This window comes from Dasypus novemcinctus, chromosome 27, assembly GCF_030445035.2.
Source record: "Dasypus novemcinctus isolate mDasNov1 chromosome 27, mDasNov1.1.hap2, whole genome shotgun sequence".
Taxonomy (NCBI): Eukaryota; Metazoa; Chordata; class Mammalia; order Cingulata; family Dasypodidae; genus Dasypus; species Dasypus novemcinctus.
In genome coordinates, this window is record NC_080699.1 from 21,793,660 (window position 1) to 21,819,406 (window position 25,747).

The 25,747-nt window shown below is 42.4% G+C and overlaps 1 protein-coding gene across 6 annotated transcripts in view; it reads right to left on the minus strand.

The window, feature by feature from the left end:
• The window catches only part of CADM1 (cell adhesion molecule 1), a 330,101-nt gene extending 309,715 nt beyond the window's left edge, over positions 1–20,386 (minus strand). For 2 of the 6 annotated variants that reach the window (XM_004465984.3, XM_023591011.2), the window contains exon 1: positions 20,212–20,379. In XM_004465984.3, the coding sequence (XP_004466041.1) occupies positions 20,212–20,344 (133 nt within the window). In that variant the 5' untranslated portion in view covers positions 20,345–20,379. Of the gene's footprint in view, positions 1–20,211 lie in introns of all 6 variants that reach the window. The other 4 variants (XM_004465982.3, XM_004465981.3, XM_004465980.3 and 1 more) reach the window with 4 other exon arrangements.
• Positions 20,387–25,747: the final 5,361 nt, after the last annotated feature.

The following is a 25,747-nucleotide window of genomic DNA, read 5'->3' on the forward strand; positions in this document are numbered from 1 at the left end:
TGGTTTTGTTATTAGGCTTCAAATCACTGTCACTGGGCAAGCAGTGAACATGCAATAATTACTTCATATTTTTCTTTCTCCTCTATCATCTTTAAATCCACAATATCTCAACCCAACTGATGTCAGTAAATCCAGTCTGTCCCAACTTTTCTCTAAAACTCTTAAAACTATTTGAATGAAGTGTTGAGCAGCTGTCAGTTACGGATTTGAAAATAAAAAAGAGCCAGGAAATTGTACGTTCAGTATAAAAAGATTAGGTGAAGCAATTCAGAATGTTTAAGAACTTTAAATCAAGTTAAAAGCAGTTCCTATGGCCAGACCTCATGAAGCTCTGCTTAAGAGTCACATTAACCTGGCAGTGAAAACTATTTAAAATGAATAATGTTTTTTTCTCATTTCACTCACTTTCAGCATCACCAAAAAGGGGGAAAAAAGATAACAATGTGAATTGGCATGCGGCAGTAAAGTCATATAATGGCAACCTTCAAGATTTAGCTTCCTAAGGACAAAGCTGGAGCTATTAATCTGTGCTCTAGATGAGCTATACCCCCTCTAAGGCCAAAAGGGATAATTCTTCAAATGACAAAAGAACAATTAAGATATTCCAGAAGTTTTTAGACAGGAAAAGCAAGAGAAAAGTAGAGAAAAATGCTAAATGCCCATGATAGCTCAGTCTAAGTGTCAAAGCAAACCTACTAAGTGAATGTCAATTCTCTTACTCAACTCCTCATTCAACCTCCTCTCATCAGTTAATGCTATTGCTGAACATGAGAATTTGGCTTTTTAATTGTTTTAGCCTAGAGTTATGCCATCCAATATGGTAGCCATGAGCCACCTGTGGTTTAGATTTAAGTTAATTAAATAAAATTTAAAATTCAGTTCCTTAGTTGCACTAGCAAAATAGGTGACTAGTGCCTACGGTATTGGCCAGCGCAGATATAGAACATTTCCATCATTACATTAAAGTTCTACCCGATAGCACCAGAGAAGCATGGCTGAAGAAAGGATGCTAGACTAGCCAGCCCCAAGCTTCAGAGCCCAACTGCTGACCTGAACTACTTCCTGACCATCCTACCTATAAGAGAAGACCAGTCATCTTCTGAAGGTAACATACAAATATTCCACAAGGATGTAACATTGACTCGGAAGAGTTAAGGAAATGCAGACTACACCTCAGCATGCTGCTGTAATAGGCCTGAACTACACTCTCACTACTCAACTGTAAATCAAAAGGCTCCCACACATCAATTTAATTTCTGACTCCCTGCTGACTAATATGTGCTAAGGAACTCTACACAGTCTTTCTGGACTTTGCACAGCATGTGGAAAAGCAGGGTAGCAAAAATTAATCTCCCTAAAAACTAGGAACTGCCGTTAAGCTGACCTAGATTCCTCCTGCCATCCCGCCAGTTGCTCCCTGTGCTGCACTAGGACTTGTTTTTGTTCTCTGGTTGGTGATTTTCAAAGAAGTTCATTCCAGAAAAACAGCTCCTCTCTATTCTTCCCTCCCCGCTCAGGCCTGCCAAAGCTGTCATTCATTACATGAGAGACAAGGACAGTTGTGAGGTTCATTAATTTGCTTTTTATCCAATAGCACAACCTCAAGAATCTTTATTAGGCAACATTTTAAGTAATATGGATAGGCTAGACAGGCTCGCCATAGTTCCCTATACCGTGGTAAAGTCACAATTTGGCATAGTGGTATACTGCAATAAGAACTTGGAAATCCAAAATCCTGGAATCTGGCTCTGGTGCCACATCCTAGCTGTGTAACTGGCTACCTCACTTAAGTCAAAATCATTTGCTTACCTAACTTCCTTCCCAGAGTACATGCACTTCCAAGACAACCTCTACCCCTTCAATGGTTCTTCAGCACCTCAGCTTGACAGACTTCCACCCCACATCAACCCTGCCCTTCCCCACTAACTACTCCCTCCTTCTTGCACAGGACCATTTCCCATCCTCCGACTAGTCCTTCCTGGTTTTCATCTCAGGCTCCTTAACGTGCCCCATAAAAACACTCAGGATCTCTCACATACTCCTGTCCTAGCCCTGGCGCCTAGTACAATGTTAGGCACATATTAGTCATTTCAGTCGAGGTGTGTGAAGTAAGTAGCTGAATAAATGCATGATGCAGAACACAAGCTATCACTTCTTTGCAGGTAATGTTCAAATCTGTATCTCTGTCTAGAAAGTCTGTCTTGACTCCCCTGGCTGGGTGAAGTACTCATCCCTTAATCACCCTCTCACAGAAAGTGAGAAGACAAAAGAGAGAACTTCTGTTGCGGTGCAGAGACATTTTTTCATAGCACTTTACCACTGTTTTAAAATCCACCAAGGTCTCTCCCACTAGTTCTTAAGTTACTTTAGGAAAATGACATTGTCTTATTCTAATGATTGCAGTATCTGGCACTGAGTAGATGCTAAGAAAAGGAAGGGAACGAGGGAGGAAGGTTGGGAGGAAAGAAGGGAAGAAATAGAAAAAAGTCTGTATCTCTAGCTCTATTCCCAACTTCTCTCCTAAACTCTAGTACCACATTTCCAACTGCCTTCTGGTCATTTTTCACCTAGATATTCCAACTGTAGCTCAAAGTTAATATATTCAAGCTCGCTGTCTTCCCTTACTAAAACGCACTACATTGATTTTTAAATTCTGTTAATTAGAATATTAATTTTCCCTCAATCCCCATTATCTAGCCAGCCACCCAATCTAATCAATTCTCTCATTTCTCATCCCCTGCCCTAGTTCAAGTTCTCCTTAAATCCTACCTGAATTTTTACACCCCTAACCAATCCCTCCATTTCTAATCAAACCACAAACCACTGCCTGATTCACATTCCTAAAGAGCCATTCTGATGTTACTTCACTTTTCAAAAGAACCTACCCAAGTTCCCATATTACCTCCTGAATTACATCTAAAGGAGGCATTCACTTTTTCCACAATCTGGCCCCATGCTATCTTTCTCTAGCCCCATCACTCACCATTCTAGCATTCCTACCTTTATTCCACAGTTCTTCCTCAACCTGGGATGCCCTTCCTTCTCATCTCTTTATCGGTAGAAGTTTTCTCCATGTTTTCAAGATCTCATTTAAATGCTACATTTGAAAAGCCTTCTAGCAACCACAATCTCCTGCCAGTCACCTCCTTTTGACCCAATCTGATGGAAAGACAGAGATGACTGGGATCTGCCATCTTGGCTCCTTCTCCATTCATCTGCTGTAACCAGAGCCACGCCTGCCAGGGCCCAGAGGTGGGAAGGAAAAGCCAGGCAAATGAGCATTTCTTGTTGGGCTCGGGTTTTGGCCTCAGCCTGTTGTGCTCCCTTAGGAAACTGGGCTTGATTCTCCTCAGTAAATACCGGAAGGACTCGTTGGGTTTAGACCAGAGGTTTTCAAAGCCTTATGAAAAGAATGCAACTTTTTTTTTCTCCAGAGGAAATATGATGGGCAGACCTAATATATGCAAGTGGAACTACTCCTGTTGAAATGTAGATAGAGTGCTTTGGGAACTAGCACCAGATAAATGTTACAAAATGAATTTAACTCTGATCAGTTATTCCATTATAAGTAGATTATATATTCATCTTTTTTATTTTTTAATCTATCCTTTTCTTGCTCCTTTGGTTCATGAAAAGTTCAGGTCAAAATCTTAAAGGTGATGACCTCATTTTTAAAAATCCTAGAACCTTAAAAAATAGTCTATTAAAGCATAACTTTGTATGCACTCACCTTATGAAATAAGGATAAAAAGATGTAATCATAGGTAAAGTAATGTGAAAATGAGAGATCATTTTTGGTTTAAAAAGGTGAAGAAAAATTCTGCTACTACCTTAGCCTGGAATTCTAACTTTCTAGATCTGATTTATGCTACTGCACGAATGAATATAATGCTTGAAGAATAACATTTCAGGAAGAAAAGAAAACTGAATGAGGTTTCAACTTGTTTTCATGCAAATGACCAGAATAATGAAATAAGCAATCCTGCTGACAGGACCTAGAAGCAATTGTTTTTAAATAGGATGCTTGAAGCATTAGCCACCTAATTCTAGAAGAAATTGATTAACTAATCTTTCTTCTTCTTGGATAATAACAATCATATACTAAACATTAACACACTGACAAAATTTTTATTTCAAAGATATAATTTTTCCTGAATATTACCATTAGATCATTATTTACTTGGCAGTAGGTCACAATGATAAAGATATATTTACCAAGAGTGATGCTGAAAAGAAAGGGTTTAATACCTCTAACTGGACTGATGTCTTCAGAATGCAAGCCTTGAAAAAACATCTACCAAATACAGCAATGACAGAAATCAAGGAAGACATGCTACTCCTCGCCAAACTTCAACTAATTGAAATAACCCACACACAACGCGTAAGAAATGCAAGCTGTGTAACCTAAGACAATATAGAGCTATATAGCTACAAGGGAAGCATCAATAAAATACTATGAGTCTCCATAATTCAAAGCATTTAAAGCACCAAACACAGAGTAGGCTGGATGCATGCCTTAGGCAGGGCAAAGAGAAGTTTAAATGGATGGATGTGAATATAAAGGGAACACTTTAGAAATAAGCCATAAAAACAAGTTATGATAGGGCCTCCTCCCCCTCCCAAGCCTGTCAAGAAGTTAGAGTTATTGAGTAGGCATCACTTGTGACAGTGAGAAAAAGAGCTTACCACCCCCTCCCCTCAGAAATGTCTTTACAAGGTCAGAGATATATCACTGTCACAAATGCATTTAAAAAATATTACAGCAATAAACTCCGGTTAGAGTGGGTTCCACCTCTTATATTCACAGAAAAGAACAAACTCCAAACTTCTCTCCTAAATTAAAAGGTAAAGTGAGCAAACATTCTCTCTCTCCCTCCCTCTCTCTGCCTGCACACAAAATCTCCACGTAAAACCCTAAGAGGCGGCAGACTTGGCCCAGTGGTTAGGGCGTCCGTCTACCACCTGGGAGGTCCGCGGTTCAAACCCTGGGCCTCCTTGACCAGTGTGGAGCTGGCCCATGCACAGTGCTAATGTGCGCAAGGAGTGCCCTGCCATGCAGGGGTGTCCCCCGCATAGGGGAGCCCCACGCGCAAGGAATGTGCCCCGTAAGGGGAGCCGCCCAGCGCGAAAGAAAGTGCAGCCTGCCCAGGAATGGTGCCGCACACACGGAGAGCTGACACAACAAGATGACGCAACAAAAAGAAACACAGATTCCCGTGCCGCTGACAACACCAGAAGTGGACAAAGAAGACGCAGCAAATAGACACAGAGAACAGACAACCAGGGTGGGGGGGGGGGGGGAGGGGAGAGAAATAAATAAATCTTAAAAAAAAAAAAACACAAAACAACAAAAAGAAATCTGTTTGAAACCCAGATCTGTTGTCAGCTTAATTTTGTCCATGTCTTATTTAGCACAAACTATAAAGTGAAACAAATAGTGGAAACATCTCCACAAAACAGGCTGCCTTACCCATCTCATTTTTCAGAAAACATAGCAACAAGCTATTTCCCATGTTTGATCTGATTACTGTGATCTATTTTTTGATTCTGTAGCCGCTGACTCCACATATATCTTTATTACTGTACAAGGAAAACTATTACCCTGAGGTTTAAATTTTGGTTTAAATTTCCCTATGTTCACCATGCCGCTTCTGACAATATATCAGTTTTAAGACAAGACTCATGAAAGCAGAGGTAAAGAGGAGCAGGCAGCCTCACAGATACATTTCTTGGTTTGTTGCTTCAACTCTGAAGTGTCGATAGGGCCTCAGCAATGACTCAAAGTCCAGCCATCCCAGGACTGTCGAAAGATTAAATAAATGGAAACAGGTTCTCTTATCTGAGCTGGTAGTCTAAATCCTTCCTATGATTGCCTAACAACCAAGTATGAGCTAACACACCAGAAGTCAGTCCTTCAGGCTACAAGTCAGGCATGTTGACAGTTCTTCATCCATCATGAGAGAACAAACAACTTCTACTGAGACTTACAGCTCTAAAAGCTGATAATAAGGCAACCACTAAACTGAATTCATAAACAATAAGTCCTAGTGCAAACTCTATGCCCAACTAACAGTATTCATAACAAATGAAATGGAGAGCATAGACACACTGAAAATCAGATTGTGCATCCCACAACCTTGGGGGAGATTCATTCTGGCACTGGTCTTCAAGACTGAATTAAGTGCATGTTCCCTGTTCACACTTATGCTGGTACAGTTAGAAATGGTTTCATGAGCAATGCATACTTAATTCCTAAATGATTCGTTGCTTCAAAGAATGTTTATTAAACATATGCTATGTGTAAGGCCTTGTCCTTTATGCTGTTAAGGATACAAAAATGAATAAGACATAGTCTCTCCTGCAGAGGATGCATGTAAACAGAGACACATGTCAACATACTATAAGGTAAAAATATAATTGTCATGGAATGGTGAGAGAAATTGTAATGAAGTTTAAAGAAAAACACTGTATTCAAACTGGAAAGAAGCACTGGATTTGGACTTTTAAAGCATGCATAGGCTTTAGACACACCAAAATGGAAGGTAAGAGGATGGCACACTGCTGCTGGTGGAAACAACTTAGACAAACACAAAATGTGTATGGGGTATAGAGAGGGAAGTGCAGAGCAGCTCAGAGAAGGATGATTGCGAAGGAGGGAGATAAATCAGCACAGGCCCTTAGGGAAGCACAAAAGAGCAACACAAAGAAGAGCCACCATAACCAGCCTAAGAGGTCATGGAACTTTTCTTGAAGAATTGGTGCTTGAGCTGAACCTCAAATGATATGTAGGAGTCAGCCACAAAGAAGAGGAGGCTTCAGCAGGAGGTAACATATAAAAAGCAGAGAGGCACGAGAGCATGGTGCATCTAGAATGCATTTCCTGCAGTTGTCCCTAAAGCAAGAACACCATGCAGAGCTGGCAAGGAAGATGGGAGCCAGGCAATGAAGAGCACTGCAGGCTATGCCCATCCTTCATCTTTAGGGTGTCAAAAAAACATTTAAAGATTTTAAGAACAAGAGTGGCAATCTGATGTGTGTTTTAGAAAGATCCTTCTAGAAGTAGTGTTAGGGATGCATTACAAGAGATAAGAATAGAGGTCAATGGACCAATTAAAGGGTTATTACCAGAAGTGTATGTGGCTCAAGCAATCGAGTTCCCACTACCACATGGTTCAGTTCCCAGTGCCTCTTAAAGAAGACAGCATGCTGGTGTGATAGGCAGGCATGGCAGGCTGACACAACAAGAAACACAAGAAGAAAAACATAATGAGAGACAAAACAAAGCAGGAAGCAGAGATTCCCGGTGCTTCCTAAAGAGGAGGAGCAAGACAGAAAGCTGACATGACAGGCAGGCACAGGAAGCTGACGCAACAGGATGATGCACGAGAGATACAAGAAGGAAAACACAATGAGAGACATAAGAAAGCAGGGAATGGAGGTGGCTCAAGCAATTAGGCACCTCCCTCCCATATCAGAGGTCCCGGGTTCAGTTCCTGGTGCCTTCTAAAGAAACAAGGAAACCCAACAGACACTGCAAGCACAAACTAGACAGGTGGGGAGAAATAAATTAATTTTTTTTTAAAAAAAGGATGTTATACCAGTTTAAGTCTACCTTCCTCATCTGTAAAATGTGGAGCAAGGTAAACTAAGACAATGGAGAGTGAAATGGATAGGAGTAACCCGAGAGACAAGTAGGACTTAGTAAATATTAGAGGAGGGGAAGAGAGGGAAGGTGGGATTACTCCAAAATGACGCCCAGATTTATTTAACTCATTTCATAGATGCTGGTACCTTTCATCAGGATAGGAAATACAGGATAGAGAGAGGTCTGGGGAGAAAGGTTGTTAAGTTCAGTTTTAAACACAGTGAATTTTAGGAAAATAGAGTTAAGTGTTTAAAGACTTGGTTCAGATCCTGGTTCTGCCATTTACTAATTCTATCTCTTGGATAAGATACCTATCCTCTCAGCTGTAAAATGAAGCAAAAACGGTACTCATTTACAGGGTGATGGAATTAAATGAGACCATGAATAAAGGCACTAAAGAAATGCTAGTTGCTATTTTGAAGTTAATATTACTTGAGATAACTGTGGGACCTCCAGACTGAAATGCCAACAGACAATTTTAGAACATGGAATGAGGTTTAGAAGCAGAAGAAGTCTCAGCTGTGCACCTTCTAATATAAAGTGCAACCTCAGTACAAAAGGAGGAAGCACCAGGGCATCAGGACTTAACACAGATTTGGCAACTTATTGGATGAGGAAAAGGGTAAATGATGACTGATTTATAGCAAGGTAAGGTATGGTTATTAAATATTAGAGATACATACATTGTATTACATGGAAGGAGACGGTCCTGATTTTCTTGTAAGTAATGTGGTGAGTTAAAATTTTTAAATTATATACAAGAATTCTTCCCACTACCCAAATGTTACCTGGAATGAAGAAAATGGAAGAGAATTTGAAGGGGGTGCGGGGGGGGGAAGAGATTTCTAAAGTAAAATAAAGCCAGATGATGCCACAACTTATTAAAAGAAATGTGAAAACCCAGGATTTATCCAATACAGAGACAAAGCACAGGTATATGTTAACACAATTTGTGGAAAAGTGTGAAAAAAAATTTTTTTAAAGAACAAAACTGCCCATTTAAATCAAGAATGTATGTATGCATGGTTTTGCTTATTTTTTTCAAAAAGAAACCTAAAAGCAGCAAATGAAATTGGCTATTATGGGAAGACAGGTGGGAATGGGGTAAAAAATATAGGGAAGCGAGTGAGACTTTTTACGTGATTTTTTGAGTCATGTTAATGAACCACATATTCAAAAAATTAAATCAACAAGGATAGAAAAAAAAACTAAAATTAAATACAAACAGAATCTGTATATCTAATTGATAGCATAACCAAGCACACACACACAAAGGAATTAATTTGTGAAACTGTAAACATAGTACTCTGGCTTTCTACCCTGAGTGGGATCTATTTTAAGGACAAAAAGAACAGTAAGTAAATCTTGAACTTTATGTGGTAAGCTTTTTTGTCTATAATGGTCTTGGCGGAGTAATTCCAAAATTCTTTTGCATTAATTGTAGGATATTGATGTTGCTGAGACCAGGGTTCTCACCACAGGAAAAGGAACAAAAATAAGGAACAAGAGATGGAGTTCAAAGACCCTGCGTTAGACTGGAACTGAAGGTTATCAGTATGAATTCATGATTTAAATGTCCAACTAAAAATAGTGTTATATACATGTATACATATATATGTATTATACATTACATACTACTTCTGTCCAATGAAAAAGTCTAGAAATAATAACAAATCAGTATCAATGAGATACAATGAGTATCTAAATACTAATGTCCCAGTTAAAGGAGCCAGAGTCCTTGGAGGAATAGCTCATTCCAGGTGTGTGGCAGGGAAAATACTATGAGGAAGCTTAGGCATCTTCTTGTGATATAAAATAAGAAAGGGCTTAAAAATTAATGGGATTTGTCAAAAGGCTACAGAAGCTAGTCTGCAGGGGGTCCCACTGGCCAAATCTGATGGTAATGAAATATATCATGCTGAATTAAAAACTATGAGTCAGCAGTGATTTTCAAAAAAAAGGAAGGGGTAGGGAAGTTCTTTATACAAGAATGCCTCTATTCAATGCAGAGGAAGGGGAGAATCAGATAATCACAATTTTGTAATCTTCAATGTATAACATTTGATTCAGTCTATCAATGCTATTAGATCCATTAGAGAAACACTGTTAGAGAATAAGATCTTCAGTCTCGAAATATCCACAAATAACTTATTAATTACAAAGGGTCAAAAGTGGAGAATCTATAGATATCACCTAATTAAGTGACTAAATCTATATCCTTAACCAAGGTATCAACCTTACCATCACCAGTGATAAGAGTAAACCTCCTAATATAATGCTACAAGATGGTGGCAACATCCGTTATACAGTGTTCTTGCCAGACATGTTTCATCTGAATTAATGGGGAAATGGTCATACAATCTGTAGAACTGTGGCACATCCTACAAATAACAGGTCTGGACTCCTTAAAATGTCAATGCCATGAAAGACTCCCCTGCCCCTCCAAAAATGGTGAAGGATTCCAGATTTAAAGGAGACTAGGGACTTGAAAACCAAATCCATTGTGTCATCTCTGATGGATTCGGGATCAGGGAGAACAAAGAAACATACAGAGAACACTGATGGGACAAGTGAGTAAATCTGAATATGCACTAGATGTTAGATAATATTACTCAACCTAAGTTAAATTTCTTGAATGTGGTAATGGTATTAAGGGTACATAAGAAAATTCCCTCATTCTTAGGAGATATGTGACTGCAACTTGCTTTCCTATGGTTCCAAAAAAATAGAAGATATAAAGCAAAGGGGCAGAAGGTTAATAGTTGATGATTTTGGGTAAGGGGCATAAAAGAATTCATTATTTTCTTCAACTTTCATGTGGTTTTGAAATTTTTATAAAAGAAGTTGAGAAAAAAATAGATGGTTAAAAAAAAAGTAATGATTGTAACCTCCTGGAAGACAGGGATGATCCTACCCAAATACACAGTGCCTGGTATAACAATAGATGCTCAAATTAAAAATATTTTTCAATACTCATTTTTCTAACAATTACTTTACATGTAACTAAATAAGTACCATTTCTTTAATTAATACAGTGTATTAAATATAGGAGGCTGAGTAAGAGAAAGGTCATTCTGGGTTAAAAGGCCTAGCAATTTAAGATTGTAATTATTGTCAGTTTCTCCAAGGTGACTGGATGATTCCATTACTTCCAAAAACATTGAACCCCAGGTGGAATCTTATTGCCACTTTGTTCTTCAGTTTCATAACCTGAATTAACCCTTTTGGCATATTTTTCAGTATTCCCAAATTCAAGAGGGATATACAATAGCAATTACTATTAAGAACAGCCAGAGACATAACACCCTTAAGAAGTCTGTGGAAGCTGTTTTAATAAAAGCCCTATATATTTGAATAAATTAATTCCTTCCCAATATGTTCATATATTTGATCTTATTTTATGTTTGACATCATGTAAGGTAGTAGGGGTTTTTTTTTGTTTTGTTTTTGTTTTTGTTAGGATTTTTTTTTGTTTGGGGGTTGCTGTATTTAACTTGTGAGTAAAGCACTAGAATTTACCATTCTGTAACCTAAACTGGGTGTCCCTTGTGCCAATCTGGTCCAGAGATGGAGAGATTTGCTTCAGAAAAGGGAAATGAGCAGCAACCAAGGTTCATGTGATAACTAACAGAACTAAAGGAAACGGATAGAGCCCTTTTCACAATGATGTGTGCTTGAAAGATATGCATAAGGAAAAGTGAAATTCAGTGTTATTTAAGCTAATCTCTCCTTGAACCTTTTAAGAGATAAAACCATTTGAGCAGTAATTTAGTACTAAATTAACTTGTTTTTTTTCCTCTCCCTATCTTTGAAGTTTTCGTTGTTTAAATAAGGTTTCTGCAAGAGAAATGAAGAAATGCTCTTTTTTTCTTCAGAAAAGAGACTCAAGCTGATGACTTGTAACCCTCTAGGTGGCTTGGTTTATCTCAGGCACGTTCAGCAAAAAGCCAAATACATACCACCTATGACATACAACCTTTTCCTCATGACTGTTCTAAAATAGTCCATGATGATCAAGTTTTTCTATCACTGTATTATCCTGCATAACCTTCTGCTAACAAGAACTGAACTCTACAGGGGAAGGATGCCAGACAAGGAAAAAAATATGGGAGGACCAGCATCAGATAGTACTACCATATAAATGCTTTGAAACAATCCTTAAGATAACAGGTTTAGCGGTTAGACTGAGAAACGAAGGTCTCATGTTTTTTGAAGTCACTGACAATTTATCTTCTATCTTATCAACCAAAATGCTGCCAAATTCATAGGCCTGCCATGATGGTAGTGGTGGTGACTGTGTTTGGTTAGGAAGTACTGCTCCCAAAATCAAAGACGTTTTAAGACATTAGTAATGAAGTCCTGGGTTTTCAACCACTTCCCATCCAATTCCCTAGGTAGTGCTTCTTAATAACTGGATGAGCACTTGAACTTGGTCATCTTGTGGGTCACCTTCAGAGATGCTAACTTAATTTATGACAAGTCAGCAGCTCCAGACCAGGCCCTATGACTTGGACTCTTTCTACTTCTAAAGGACTGAATTTTTTTTTGTCTCAAAGTCCTACTTTGTCAGCTTGTAATTTAGGTCAATTATGCTATCTTCAAGCCCCAAGAAACTCCAATATTCAAGCATGGACTACCGAATAGGCACAATATATTTTCAGCATTTTAAAGTTTAAATTTTTCATTAAAACAATGGCCATAATACCTATACATTTTGCTTAGTGTAAAGAAATGTATTTATCTATATACCTGCAAAGCATAAAAAAGAAATGTCTTTGTTGGGGCCTATTTTAGATAAGTGTGTGGCAGTTAAGCTGAAAGATGCAAAGGGAAGGTATTTATTCCCAAGGTGGGAAAGGAGAATCAGCCATCCTATACCTATAAACCAAGACAGACTGTTAAGAGGAAAACAGATGAAAGAGCAGTTCTATGCAATGGCAACCAGCTGAAGGCTGATCGGTGGAACACTTTCTTCCTCAGTTTCACTGGAGAAGCATCAGTCTTCCAGTCCCATCAGGATTGGGCTGAAAAGTAATAAGAAATGAGGGCAATTAGAGAGAGCATGAGGGAGTAAATGAGGAAGGACAAACCTAGAGACAAAGCAGTACGGAATCTGAATTTGACACAAGCAAGAATTTAGGATTAGGTTTCTGAAAGGGAAGTGTCACGATCATGTCAAGAACTGAATTAGAACTGTGGTGTGTAGACTGGAGCTTTGTCTGACTAGCAGAGGTTGGGGTGGAAGGGAATTTACTAGGAAGTTTCTGCTAGAAAAGTCCAGTTTAGAGAAGATGTGGTCGGTTAGAGAATGTCATGGAGAAGCAATCAGCACCATTCTCTTTCAGCCCAAGAGCAAGAGCTAAGAGGGATAAAAATGACTCCAAATGTAGGGGCCCTGGAGATCTAGCTGATATCAATGTCATTTACCATCAGGCAGACTTTGGGAAAAGTCCATACCTATGGCAAAAAGATGAAAGTTTCCATTTTTGACATGTAACTTTTTGGTTAATCCTAGCCAAGTGGAGATACAGCATAGACAATAGGAGATAAGGGCTTGGTGAATACTTTGTTTGCAGGTGAAAGTGGAAAGTCGAAAAGCTGGCAGATTTCCCTCATCTTCCCTATCCCATGCCCACCCCTGTGGGGAACCTCAAAACTTAATTCCAGCTTGACAGTGCAGTCCAGAGTCAGGCAGCTGACCAGGAATTCAGGCGCCTATCTTCCCAAGGAAGACAACGAGATTCTCATTCTAGACATTTTTTAAAAGTCCATGTCACTGGAATATCAACTTCAAACACTGAGTAGCATTTAAATATATAGCACAGCACTTTCATTTCAAGTCTAGTTAACATTTCTGAAATAGCTAGATCAAAATGTTGGGTCAAATAACTATATTCCAGTCAAACATCTCCTAAAAGAAAAGAAAAAAAAATTTCCCCCACCCCACATCTCCTGAAAGATTATCACTGCATTCAAGACACCTGTCAGTCATAACGGTTTTCTTAGAGCTTGCTTTCTCTCACTCTTACCTCCAAGTTTCTCTTTTGAGTAATAATAAAGGCCACACATCGCTTTTGCTGTACGTGTATAGAAATGGCTATGTCGCCCTTTTTTCTAACCCTAGTTCAAGGCCAACTATACCAAAGCTTTTGAGAACCAGCACTGGAAGATCTTCAAAGAGAAACTGCCCATTAACCACAACAGCAGCTGCTGGCTGGAGCCTGCAATTTAAATCTCAAAAAGAAACTGTGGCTTCTGAAATTTAAACAAGGAGGTGCCACTTGTAATTACAAACATTCCAGTGGGTTCCTTCCTTCATTGAGGGTTTCCAAACAAAGGTTTTTTATTCGATTTTGGTGGCACTCCCCAAACCATGAATGTGGGCATTCCTGTGTGATTTCTTGTGAGGTAGCCAGCTCAGGAGGGGTGCGGGAGGTGGGTTTTTACCTGGCCGGGACCACCACTCAGCCCCCTCAGAACCATCTGATGTATAATTACTTGTTTGGCTGAAAACCAAAAAACCAAACGCTTCAGATTTATAGTCCACATTAAATACAACATTCGAGAAAGAGCCTCTTTAAAAAAAAACGCACACACCCTCACATTTCACACAAACCTTGGAAAGTAGAGCCAATGTATTTCCAGAGAGACCAAAGAAATCAGAGATTAAAACAATCCAACATTTCTAGCTGAAATTAAAAATTCATATTTTAAATCAATGGAGCAATTATTTAGAAATAAAGGTAGTAACCTTTTCTCTCCCTACCACCCACACCGCCATCCCATGAAAATAAAGCCAGAATACTTACAGCTTGTTGTATGGGTTTACCACACCAAGAAAGTATTTTGTAATCACTTCAGTTACAGAATACAGGCTGCAATTAGTACTTAGCCAGTTAGAAACGCGAAAAGAGATTTTTCTTTTCAGCCATATAGTCACAAAATGCAAAGGCACTTATATCATGGAAACATTTAAAGATAAATATACGAAGGAGGTACCTCACAGCCATCAAACTAAAATAAGCCTCTCCAAACTAAGTCCTCAGATAGAGGGTATTCATTATGGGAACAACTGGAAATGGCCACTCTCACTAGGGTGCTTTCCAAGGCATGCCACAGTTGAGGGATTAGCTACAATTACTGCATATTTACACAACCATATTTACACAACAATAAAACTCATCTTATCCGATCCAAACAAAACTGCTCAAAATAAACCAGACCACACTAAAAAGTCTCCTCGGTGCAGCCCATAATTATGCTCTGGTTTCTCTTTGCTTTTCCCCAATGCAACACCACTTCAACACTACCTTCCGCAGTAAAGCAAGGGTAGGAAAAAATTCTGTATATCCAATTGAGAATGTACATTCAAATATTGATACTGTGATTACGGAGGTGGGTGAGTGCGGGGAGAGGGACCAAGTCACAGAAATCCCTTCTAAAGCAATTATGGATAAAATGATAACATGTCCAAGATTTGTTTAAAATAATCTGGGGGAAATGGGGGGAGATTGACCATGGGTTGCTAAGTTTTGACGCTGGGTAATTGGCACTTTACCAGGGTTAATTACAACATTCTCTCTACTTTTGAAGTTATTTGAAAATTTCCCCAATAGAATGGGGGGAAAAAGGACATAACCAGTGTAAAAATAAGTCATCATACAAAAATAAAATCTTAAAAATCTAAACTGTCTCCTGAAGCATAGTTTTCCTGTTTCTGACTTATTACAGCAATACAAATCCAGAGCTCTCCCTTCTGAAGGTATTTTGGAAGACATTCAGGTTGTGGCTGCCAAATAAAGTCCAGAGGTTTCAGAATCATTTGTCAACACCAAAGACAACCTTACCAAGAATTGGTCCTTTCTTCCGAGAGGTCACTCCTCTGATCCATGGGTTTATTACCTAGAGCTACAATTAATCTTGCTACCTTCAGAATACAAAATATTCCTAGCCAAGACATCGTCTACCCATGGTCCATATTCCTGACCGGGCATCTCTGCTGGGAGGCGGAACACAAAGTTCACTGGCTGGACATCAAGGGACCCGCTCCCCACCCAGGATCTGTAGCTAACTTAGCCTCGGTTCAACTGTGAGCAAGATCCTTCCCTTTCTGGGCTTTGGCTGCCTCACGTCAAAATAATGGGATTTCCCCAGATGATTTCTAATATCCTTCTCCTTTTGAAAACCCCACGGTTTTAAGAAATAAAGACATTATATTTTCTACTAAATACTTTTAAATATGGATATGAATATTGTATATGGATGAGCATTTGTATAATTAGCATATATAAGTATACACACCTATTTCCATCAGTATACACACACACTAAACTGGTACTACTGGATGCTTTTATGGGACTAATTGCTTCCAACTCAAAGAAGCAAATTTTCAATTCCGCAACAGATGTCGCTGTGTGATTTCTCCTTTCTATGCTGGATTTTCAGTTTAAAATGCCCAGCATAATGGTCAGTACTATTCTTCCCAAGAAAGATACGTAGCATTTGGATCCTTTGGTTTTATCTCCTATAAATTTTCTTTGCATGCTGGTAAATTTCCATCCATATCATATCATTGATTAGTTTGGCCCAATTTAACAGATTCCCTCACGTAAAAATAGATCTTTTGTTTAAAAAAAAAATCAAAAACACAAAACAATTCTTGAAAAATGCAAATTCTAAGTGGTGGATAAGGCATATAAAATGTCACATACAGAAACCCAATGAGAATGAGACAGTTTCTATTCATAGCAATATTATCAATTTTTTAAAGCCTGAAAATCATTTAGCAATGTAGGTCAAGGAATAATAAAAATTCACTTATGCATGAGGATAAAATGTACCAGGTGTGGGTAAAAATCGCTAAAAACTCCAAGAGTAACATTAATGATAATGAAAATTTTGGATTCTAGTTTTCACAGCATTTTTTAAAAAATTGAAATAGTAAGGCTAATATTATAATTGCAAGACATCTTACCAATCTGACATTCCCTATCAACCACTTTTTGACATGTGTCATAGAAGAGTGACATCTCTTTCCCTTCAACCCATATACATGCCAATGACCATCAATCTCAACAGGTAGCTAGCACTTTCTTCTGCTGAAATTCAGAGCTGGGAGAAAGGATCAAAATCTCCCCTCTAGACCCAAGAACCCATTACCTTCTGGGATTTGAGAGGGAGTGAAGAGAGATGAGCAGGCAGTGAGTCAGGACCAACTCCGATAAGAACAAGAAATCAGGAAGTGAGGGAGGAAGCGAAAGTGTCTTGCCTGTTGGCTTCTTCCCGGTCCCACTCCCCTTTACCAGGAGGGCCATTGGGGAAAACGGGATAAAGCATGTACAACATCCATATGAATAAAGCTCTTTGTTCCAGAGAACTGCCTGCTCTTTTATTCCCCCCTTTTTCGTATTTGTTCATTTCAAAAGATGGCTCAATGGGTCTCTTGTTCCTCCAAAATGTCCCAGGCAAATAATGCAAGCCTGTCTCGTCACACAAGTCACTAAATGAAGCCTTGTGAGTCTCTAGTGACACACTGTAAATATAAAGTGGCATTAATGAGGGATATTTTATCAAAGCTATCACAGACAAGTGCAAGTCCAAGTCCCTCCTGCGGCTATTCAATTTGATGTAGGGAATAGAAACAATAGCGAGGGCGGCACTTTTGTGAAGTCCCTATCCCGGGTAGGCAAGCCCCAACAGGCCAGGACAAGCAAAACTCAGCCCCCCACCCCTATCCCGCTTCCCACCACCACCAAACCCCCACCATCAGCCATCCTCTCTAATCTTGAAAAAGGTAAGAGGGAGGTGATCAGCCATTAGTTCACTCAGATGGAAAACAGAAAATAACATCATGCATGCACCTAAAACATAACCCGCTTGAATGAGACTGTGGGGTATAACCCCATGTTAGCTGCATTTCATTAACATCCATTTCACCCAAAAGCCCAAAAGGATGAGTGGAGATTTTCTGCAGGGGCTGGAAGGCGTCAGTTACAGCAGAGAATAGAACCAGGATCCAATTGCACAACGGCCCTAGTTCTCTTTCCCAGCAAGGATGTAAATGAAACAAGCCTAATGAAGTTAGAAGGCAGCACCAACAGGTTTCTCTAAGGCTCGGAGTGGGAACTAGAGGCCTCTACAAAAGCTTAAACTAAGACGACTGCGGTAGAAAAGTCCCTCGATGCCCACCTGAAATGTATCCACCACCGTCCCCGCCCCAGCCTAGAACCCGCAGCTGGGCCAAAAGCCCCGCAAGACACCCCCCCCCCCCCCACACACACACACAAACCACCACACACACAATGCATTAAGGAAGGAAAAAAAAAAAACATTTCAAGAAACTCACCCCCTCACTACAAATCAAACCCAATTACTTTCTAATTTGAACACAAAGAGCAAGAAGCTGCTTCCATGGTAACTGGCAACAGAATTTTCCTGTAGCTCTGACATGCACAGTTGAGTTCCAGACCGCTCCTTCCTAAGTCAGCACAGATCCCTCGCCCGGAAGACAACTTCTTACCGCGAGACAGTGACAAATATAGTACAGTTGCTACTACCCGGGGCCTTCAATGAGCAGGCTTGACAGCGGAGGATCATCTAATCCTACTCCGCTGCCGAACGGCATTGCACGGCTCCGGTTTTCAGTCGAAAGGCAGGATCCCCAGGCAGCCTTCCCCACCCCCCTGCCTTTCGGTGGCCAATACAAGTCTATTGTTGCCTCTATTATGCGCCAGTTATCGAGCCTTTACTCACGCTCACGTTTAACTGACACTGGCGCTTTTTACAATGCAGCAGCACGAGGGATCTCTTTCGGGAAGATTTTATTGAACCCATCCAGTCAGAGACATCACCCGAAATGAAGTTGTAACCACATCGGCATCGGCTGAGGCCAATTATCTCGTAACTCATAAATTAAGAATTCACAGAGGAAAATCACATAAACATCCAGAGGCTGACAGTGGCAGGGAAGAAAAAATCCCCAGCTTTGGAACTGAAGCTGCCGCCCGATGTCCACCCCTCTGCAGCTCCAATAGGTTCCCCCAACCTAGCTCCCCTGCGAGCCCAGGCTGGGGGGCGGCAAGCAACCCAACGCCCCAAAGCTCGCACCCCGCAGAATCCCCATTTCCTACGGCGTGTCTCCTGCGGTGTTTACATAACTGTGTGTCCTCTAGCGTGTAAACAAAAGGCACAGCCCAAGCGGAGAGGCGCCCTCGCGGAGGCTGGGTGGCCCTGGGGCTGCGGCCGTGCGGCCGGGGGACTCCGCAGGTGGGGGGGCCGAGCTCTCGCTCGGCTCCGCCACTTGTTGCACCCGCGCTGCAAGGAGGGGCTTTGCAGGCGCAGAGCCCTGCTGCAGCCCCCCTGCACCTCTCCCCGCCTCCCGCAGCCCGGGGCCGCTCGGTTCCGGCTCCCCGCCCGGAGCCCGCAGCGGGCGGCCAGGGGCGCGGGGACGCGGCGCGGCGGCCGGCGCGGCGAGGCGGCGGGAAGGGAGGCAGGGCGCAGCCCGGCCGGCCTCCGCGCCGGGGCAGAGCTCGGGCTCCCTTTTGTTAGCAAAAGCAAACACTGCCCTCTTCTTTCCCAACCGCGCCAACGCGCCCGGCACACGGGCAGCCGCACGGCGTGCTCCCTCCCCGCGCGCCGCGGCTCGGGGCAGGGCGCCGGGCGTGCACAGCCGCCCGCGGGCGCATTCCCCGGCCCGCGCGCCAGCCCCGGGGGCGCCCGCAGGCCCGCGGGTCCCCGCCGGGCCGCGGAGGCCGCCAACGCTCCCTCCACCCGCCTCGGGCCGCCCGAAAAGGTCGGGAAGCCTGGAAAAGGGGGGGGGGCCGCGCGCGGGCCGGAGGACGCGGCGGAGCGGGCAGGCTGCGGGCTCCCGGCTCGTTCCCGCAGAGGCGGTGACAACAGCCGCCCCCCCGCGCGGGCCCGGGCCCGCGGAACTTTCCCCGCCTGGAGCTCGGCCAGGGAGACCCGCAGCCGAGGGGCTGCGACCCCGGGCTGGAGGGCAACACCAGAGGCGGGCAGGACGCGGGAGCGGGCGGAAAGGCAGAGCGCGGGCAGCCGCGGAGAGGTCCGCCAAGTCCAGGGAGGTCCTGGGGACCGGTGAGGAACCAGCCGAGGGCGGCTGGGGGCCGGCCTTGGGGGGCTTCGGGGGATGAGCACTGGGGGGCGGGGGCAAACGGGCGGCCCTGGCAGAAGGGAGGACCTGCAAGTTAGGGGGACCACAGCGAGTTCGGGAGGTGCGGGCGATGGCCGGCCGGTACATCCCCTTCCCCCATATTCTCTAGCACCCCAGCCCCCGTCCTCACTCCACACCCCGCGCCCGGCTGGGAAGGAGAGGCGTGGGTGCGGCGCCCCTGAGGGCTTCGTCCATACCCCGCTGGGCCAGCGAGGCGGAATCACGGATTCCCTCGCTCCCTTCCATCTCACCCGCGAGTTTCCTCTCCACACTCCCTCCGCTTCGGATTTAGGAAGTGGGAGAAGGTTGTCATGGAAACGGTCCCCCCCTCCGCGGCTACTGCTCCTGGGGTGCCTGAAGAGATTCAGGGGGCCAGCCCGCCAGAGCCCACACCTACCTGTGGGGATCAGTGCCGCGGCGGAGAGGAGCAACAGCAGGAGCCGGAGCCGGAGCCCGGGAGGCGCCGCCGCCGCCGCCACCGCCGCCGCCGCCGCGCACTGGGATCCGCTCGGCAGCACAGCACTCGCCATGTCGGGCACCTGCCTCAGACTGGCGGCCGTGGCTTCCTCCGGAGCCCGAGCGGACAACTAATGAGATGCTAATGACATGCGCTGGAGGCGGAGTCCTGGCAGACCAATCACAGCGCGGCGAGCCCAACCCCGCTCTCCGCGGGCTCGCCTCCTCCCCCACCCCGCCCCCTGGCGCTGGAGTTCGCCGTCGCGCCCGCGCCACCTAGGGGCGGGGCCAAGGGGAGGGGCGTATGCAAATATATTTATGTTAAAGATTCGTTCTTGCTTCCCCTGGATCAAGGAAAAGTGTTCTCCCGCGCGCCGGGAGTGTGGAGGCTCGGGCTCCAGGGGGCGGGTCTAACTTCCTGTACACCTTTCTTAGGAATGTTTATAGCAATCGCTGTATCAGATCGGTTCCTGCAGAACCTCTCTAGGAGCCTCCTCTCCTCTCTGCACCGAGTGCACCTGGCCAGGACACCAGGCGTAGCAAATTTCCGTCATTCACCTTGTACGGAAGGAAGAGATCTTTGGGAAACGGGGGCTGTTCGGGAGTGGAGAGTGAGAATGCAGGTCCCCGGATTGACAAAACAATCTGGGAAAAGTGCATGCGTGCTCTGCACGTCCGGCGGAGCGGGAGAGCCCGCTCAACAACCTAGCGGCAGACGCGGGCATAGTTGGGGAGAAAGGAATCGCGGAGTCGGGTTCTGGGCTGTTGGAGTCGGCGTCTTTGCGGTAGATTCTCAGGATCGAGGAGGGCCAGCTCAGGCTCCCCCAGCTTGCTGAGGGTCTCCTTGGTTTATACTCGGGCATATCTAATATCATACATTTAAGGTTACTCATACCAAAACTGAACAAAATCTATTCCTTCCCCGGGGCTCAAACCCTCTCCCCCCCCCCCCCCCCTCCTCTAGGCCCCCAGCCCCTCCCATTTTCTCAAGTGGCTGGGGACCAACAGGTGCTCTGAATTTAGCTGGTCTCTAAAAGAGGCTCTCCTACTTGAAGCGACTTGTTTCTCGGGACTCGCTCGCTCTCCCTCCCAGAAATTGCCTTTGCTTTCTTTTCAACCAGGCAGCCGGCTCTCTTGTTTGTCTGCTTTTTAATTACTTATTTTCTTCCCTTCTAGAAGATCGTGTGTGCTCTGACCCTCTGTTGCTCAAGCATCAAATTGAAGGACGAGCCATATTAAGTGTAAAGGTTTATAATAATTTAAGTATTCATAGAATGCAGAACAATAAGATGTAGGAAATACAATTTGCATAATAAATATCAATATCACAACAGCTAAAACAAACCATGACAAATTATCTATGGCTAAATGACCAAGAGATTACTGAATGTAAATTGCTGAATCCTGAGCTATAGTCTAGAGGCTCTACACCAAATGACTTCCCTAGCCCTCTATAAGAAAATAATAAATAAATAAATAAAGATCTGCCAACCCACCAAATGAGTTACACTTTAAAACAGCCTACTATTATCCATTATGCATAAACTAATTCTCAGACTGCCCCGTCTTCACAGCTCTGGATATTCTGCTCTATAATTACAGGCCCTGATACATGAACTGCAGGCTGTCCTCCAGAGCTCAGGAAAGCTCAGCGGCAAATAGCTCTGGAGGAGGCAGGAGGCCATCACCACATGGTGGCTAGAGTAATGCCCAGTCTGCAAAATCCTGTGAATTCTTATCACCTCCAAAAGTGATGCTATCTGAAACAGACCAATTGCAAAGCAGAGGTCCCCCCCCCCACTCAGGATAAAAATCTGAGGTCATATGGATGCTGAAAGTGATTTGGAAACTATAAGTAAGATCCTGTATACTAAGAACCCTAGAACAGAAACTGACACATAGTAATATTAAAAATTAGTATTATTACTGCTAATATAGCATTTACTGAGCTCTTACCAAGTACTTTGCATGCATCACCTCATTTAATCCGTGGAGCAATCCCAAAGGTAGGCACTATTATTATCTCCACTTTGTAGTCTTTAAACATGGTTAGAAAGATTAAGCAATTGCCCTAAGACCACAGTTTCTAAATTGTAGACAGAGCCCATGCAATTAACCACTATGCTATACTGTGCCTCAACAGATACTTGTTGAGCAAGTGAATTAATTTCACATTACAATGCATAAATGATAAGCAAATGATAGCTACATTTTTAACATAAAGTGAAAATATGCCAGCAACTCAGAACATTTTTTTAAATAACAGGATTGCAGTATACTCCTAAGGAAAAGCATTCCTTATGAAGCTGAATCTCCAAGATTATTTAGCCAGGCCCCAATCCTCCCACACTCAGAACACAGTATGGGACGTTGGAAGATGTGGAGTGTTTTCATCTCCCTTCATTCTCTTGGCACATCAAATGAACACCTACTCAAATTTCCAGTTGGCAAAGAACAACTTGGGACATTTCTTTAGGAAATGCTAATGCTGTATGACTTACCTCACCAGAGAAATCTAAATAGCTTTAGAAATTTCCACACACACAAAAATGCTGCCTATGCCATAAGGTAGAGGAACTTGCCCATTCCGTTTCCCAGGTAAAGAAACTGAGTCATGGGACACTGTGAGCACTGGGTCTCAAATGGGAAGCACCAGCACTGAGAATTTAGGATTAAGCCCTTGCTACTCCCTCCACTAGCCATACTCCTCTCCCACCCCCAGCTCTTTCACACTAAAGATCTTGCCAAGTGCTTTAACATATGGAACATGTGAAGAACGTATCAAATTCCCGCAACCGCTAAGTACAAGTTATGACTACTCTGGCTTTCTCATAGTAAAGCTCGTCATTTTCTGCTCCATGGACTAGAACTTCTCGCCAACTCCAAGTTCCAACATTTTCCCCCCTTGCTACATGGATTTAACCAATTTCAAAAACCAGATGGTGTTTTTGCCATTTATAACTGATAATCAATTGTTTTGTGAATTTAATTTTTCAGGAAAGAACTGAAATACTTATCAGAATTACAGTCTGGGTGCTACTTGTGTTAGAATAAAATTGCCAAAAGCACCAAAAGCCCAACTCTTTTTTTTTTTTTTTTCTGTTCTGAGAAAACTTTGCAGAGTGAGCAGAGCGACCTTATATTGGTTGCCTTCACTAAAACAGTTGAAAAATATGGATAAACATATATGAAAAATAAGCATTAAAGGAAGAGTCATGTTTGAGAGAATAAGTCAGATGATCATAAGAACTAGTTCCATCTTGCCTTTGAATTATTTGAGTACCCATGAATAAAGAGCAACAGAGACAAGTTCTTAAAGAAAGAAAACAGGATTTGGAGTCAGCTTTTGCTCTGCTACCGGGTTTATTGATTACCCAAAAGAAAGTACTCGATAACGAATACTCCACAGGAAACCCCTAAACCTCAGCTTCTATCGCCAAAAGGTATATTAAAATTATAATAAATTTTATATCTTTTTAGAAAGAATATTCCACAAATTAAAGAAAGTTACAGTATATTATTATATTGGACTGGATAGACTCTCTAGTAGAAAGTTCTTACATGCTTGGATTAAGACTAAGAAACTCATCCTTAGGGGTATCCGTCTATGAATCTTTATGAAATCTAAAGCCAGCTAAATCCATATTCCTAAATGAGCAATTAAACATTTTACCCACAGGTTTATACTTCTAGAAGCAGAGAGTTGACAATAAATTCTTGAATGGCAAGACTTGAATATCAGTTCAAAGGAAAGGGAAGTACTGAAATAAGTTGCAAGAAACTGCCTATAAACTGGATCAAGGAGCAGTCCCAATTCCCAAGGAAAGGAACTTTGCCATAGGGACTCAAGTCATACTTTCTTCCAATCAGATATCTAGGAATATTCCCAGGTATCTGTGGCTGATCCAAATATATAGTCATTAAAAAAAATTTTTTTTTAATTAAAAAAAAAAAACTTGTAGAGCACCTCCAATGAAACTGTCACTGTTAAATGCTGGGATTCCAAATGAGAAGCTGTAGCTACTTTCAAGAAACGCAGTATGGGGGTGGGGACAGCTGTATACTAATAATTATTATACTCAATAAATGCTTTTATATAATACGTCTACACAGCTCAGTGTGAATAGAGAAGGGACACACCTAACAAAACCTGGGGAGCATTTGTACATGTATGTGCCTCAGGGAAAAATTCACACAGGAGAATGTTCTTGAGCTGAGTTTTTGAAGCTGAGTAACACTTCACAGGGTAGAGAGGGATAGTATTGGGAGAGAGGGAAGGTGAGGCTGAAAGGGGAGGACATTTACTAGGCCCCAAAGCTTCTTGGGAGAGCCTGGTATACATTTCAGAAATGGCAAGTAGAATGGCTGGATCACAGATCACCAGAAGACAAGTAAAGGTGCCAGAGAGGAGGCTGAATAGGCCTTGGTCAACGTGTTACAGAGCTTGGACTGTTTATTACAGGTAATGAGAACCTACTGAACTAGTAGAATCACTATGGTCGGGTTGACATTCTAGAAAGCTTATTCTGGTGGTAGCATATTCAAAAAGTCTTAAGATGAGCCCTAGATTTGTAGTTTCAGCATTTGCATAGATGCTGTGCTAGTCACCGAGGTAGGTAGAGGGGTATGAACAGGTTTGTTTGTTCATTATTTGTTCAGGGGATAGGAAGTGGGGAGAAGTTGAAAATTTTCTTGGGACAATTTGTCTTTGAGATGTCTATAAAATATTCAGCCAGGTAATAAATCATTTGAAATGCTGGTCGAAAACTCAGGAAAGAGACCAAGCAGGGAGTCCTCAGCATGTAGGTAGAAGTTGAAGTCCCGAACTTGTGGGGAGGGGTCACCTCAAAAAAGTGTACTGAAAGATTAAAAAAAAAAACAAAAATAGCCAAGATACCACTACAATGAACAGCAAATATTTAAGGGGTAGATGGAGCTTGAGAAGGAGGGTGATGTGTAGAGGGAAGGAACAAAGAGAGCTAAGCAAGGAAGTTAAAGGAGAAAGAAGCAGTGATTAACCATGCCAATTGCTTCAGAGAGGTCAAATAAGTACATTTCACAAAGATTATCAAGCGTTGGCATTAAAGATAAAATCTCCCCTACATCACCAGTCCAGGATGTATCTAGCTTCACACTTCATGTAAACAGTTCAATTAAAATATGACAAAACAAGGAGGGGGTATGTACTAATTTTGCTTATCTTTCCAGTAGGGCAGGAAGATGTGATTTGCTGGTGATTTTCTAATACAGAAGAAATAGCTTTAGAGTTGTACAATTTGACATTCAATTTCATTGACACTGACAGACAGCCTTGGGTGGGATAGAGGGAGTGTTGCAACTGAGGTAACTCAACTAATTATCACATATAGACCTTAGTTTTTATTTCCAAGCGAAAATATGATTTGTCATGGTGCTGAAAAAGTTTTCTCCCATACTTTAAAAGTCATATTTTCCTGATATAATATCATAATTGTCAG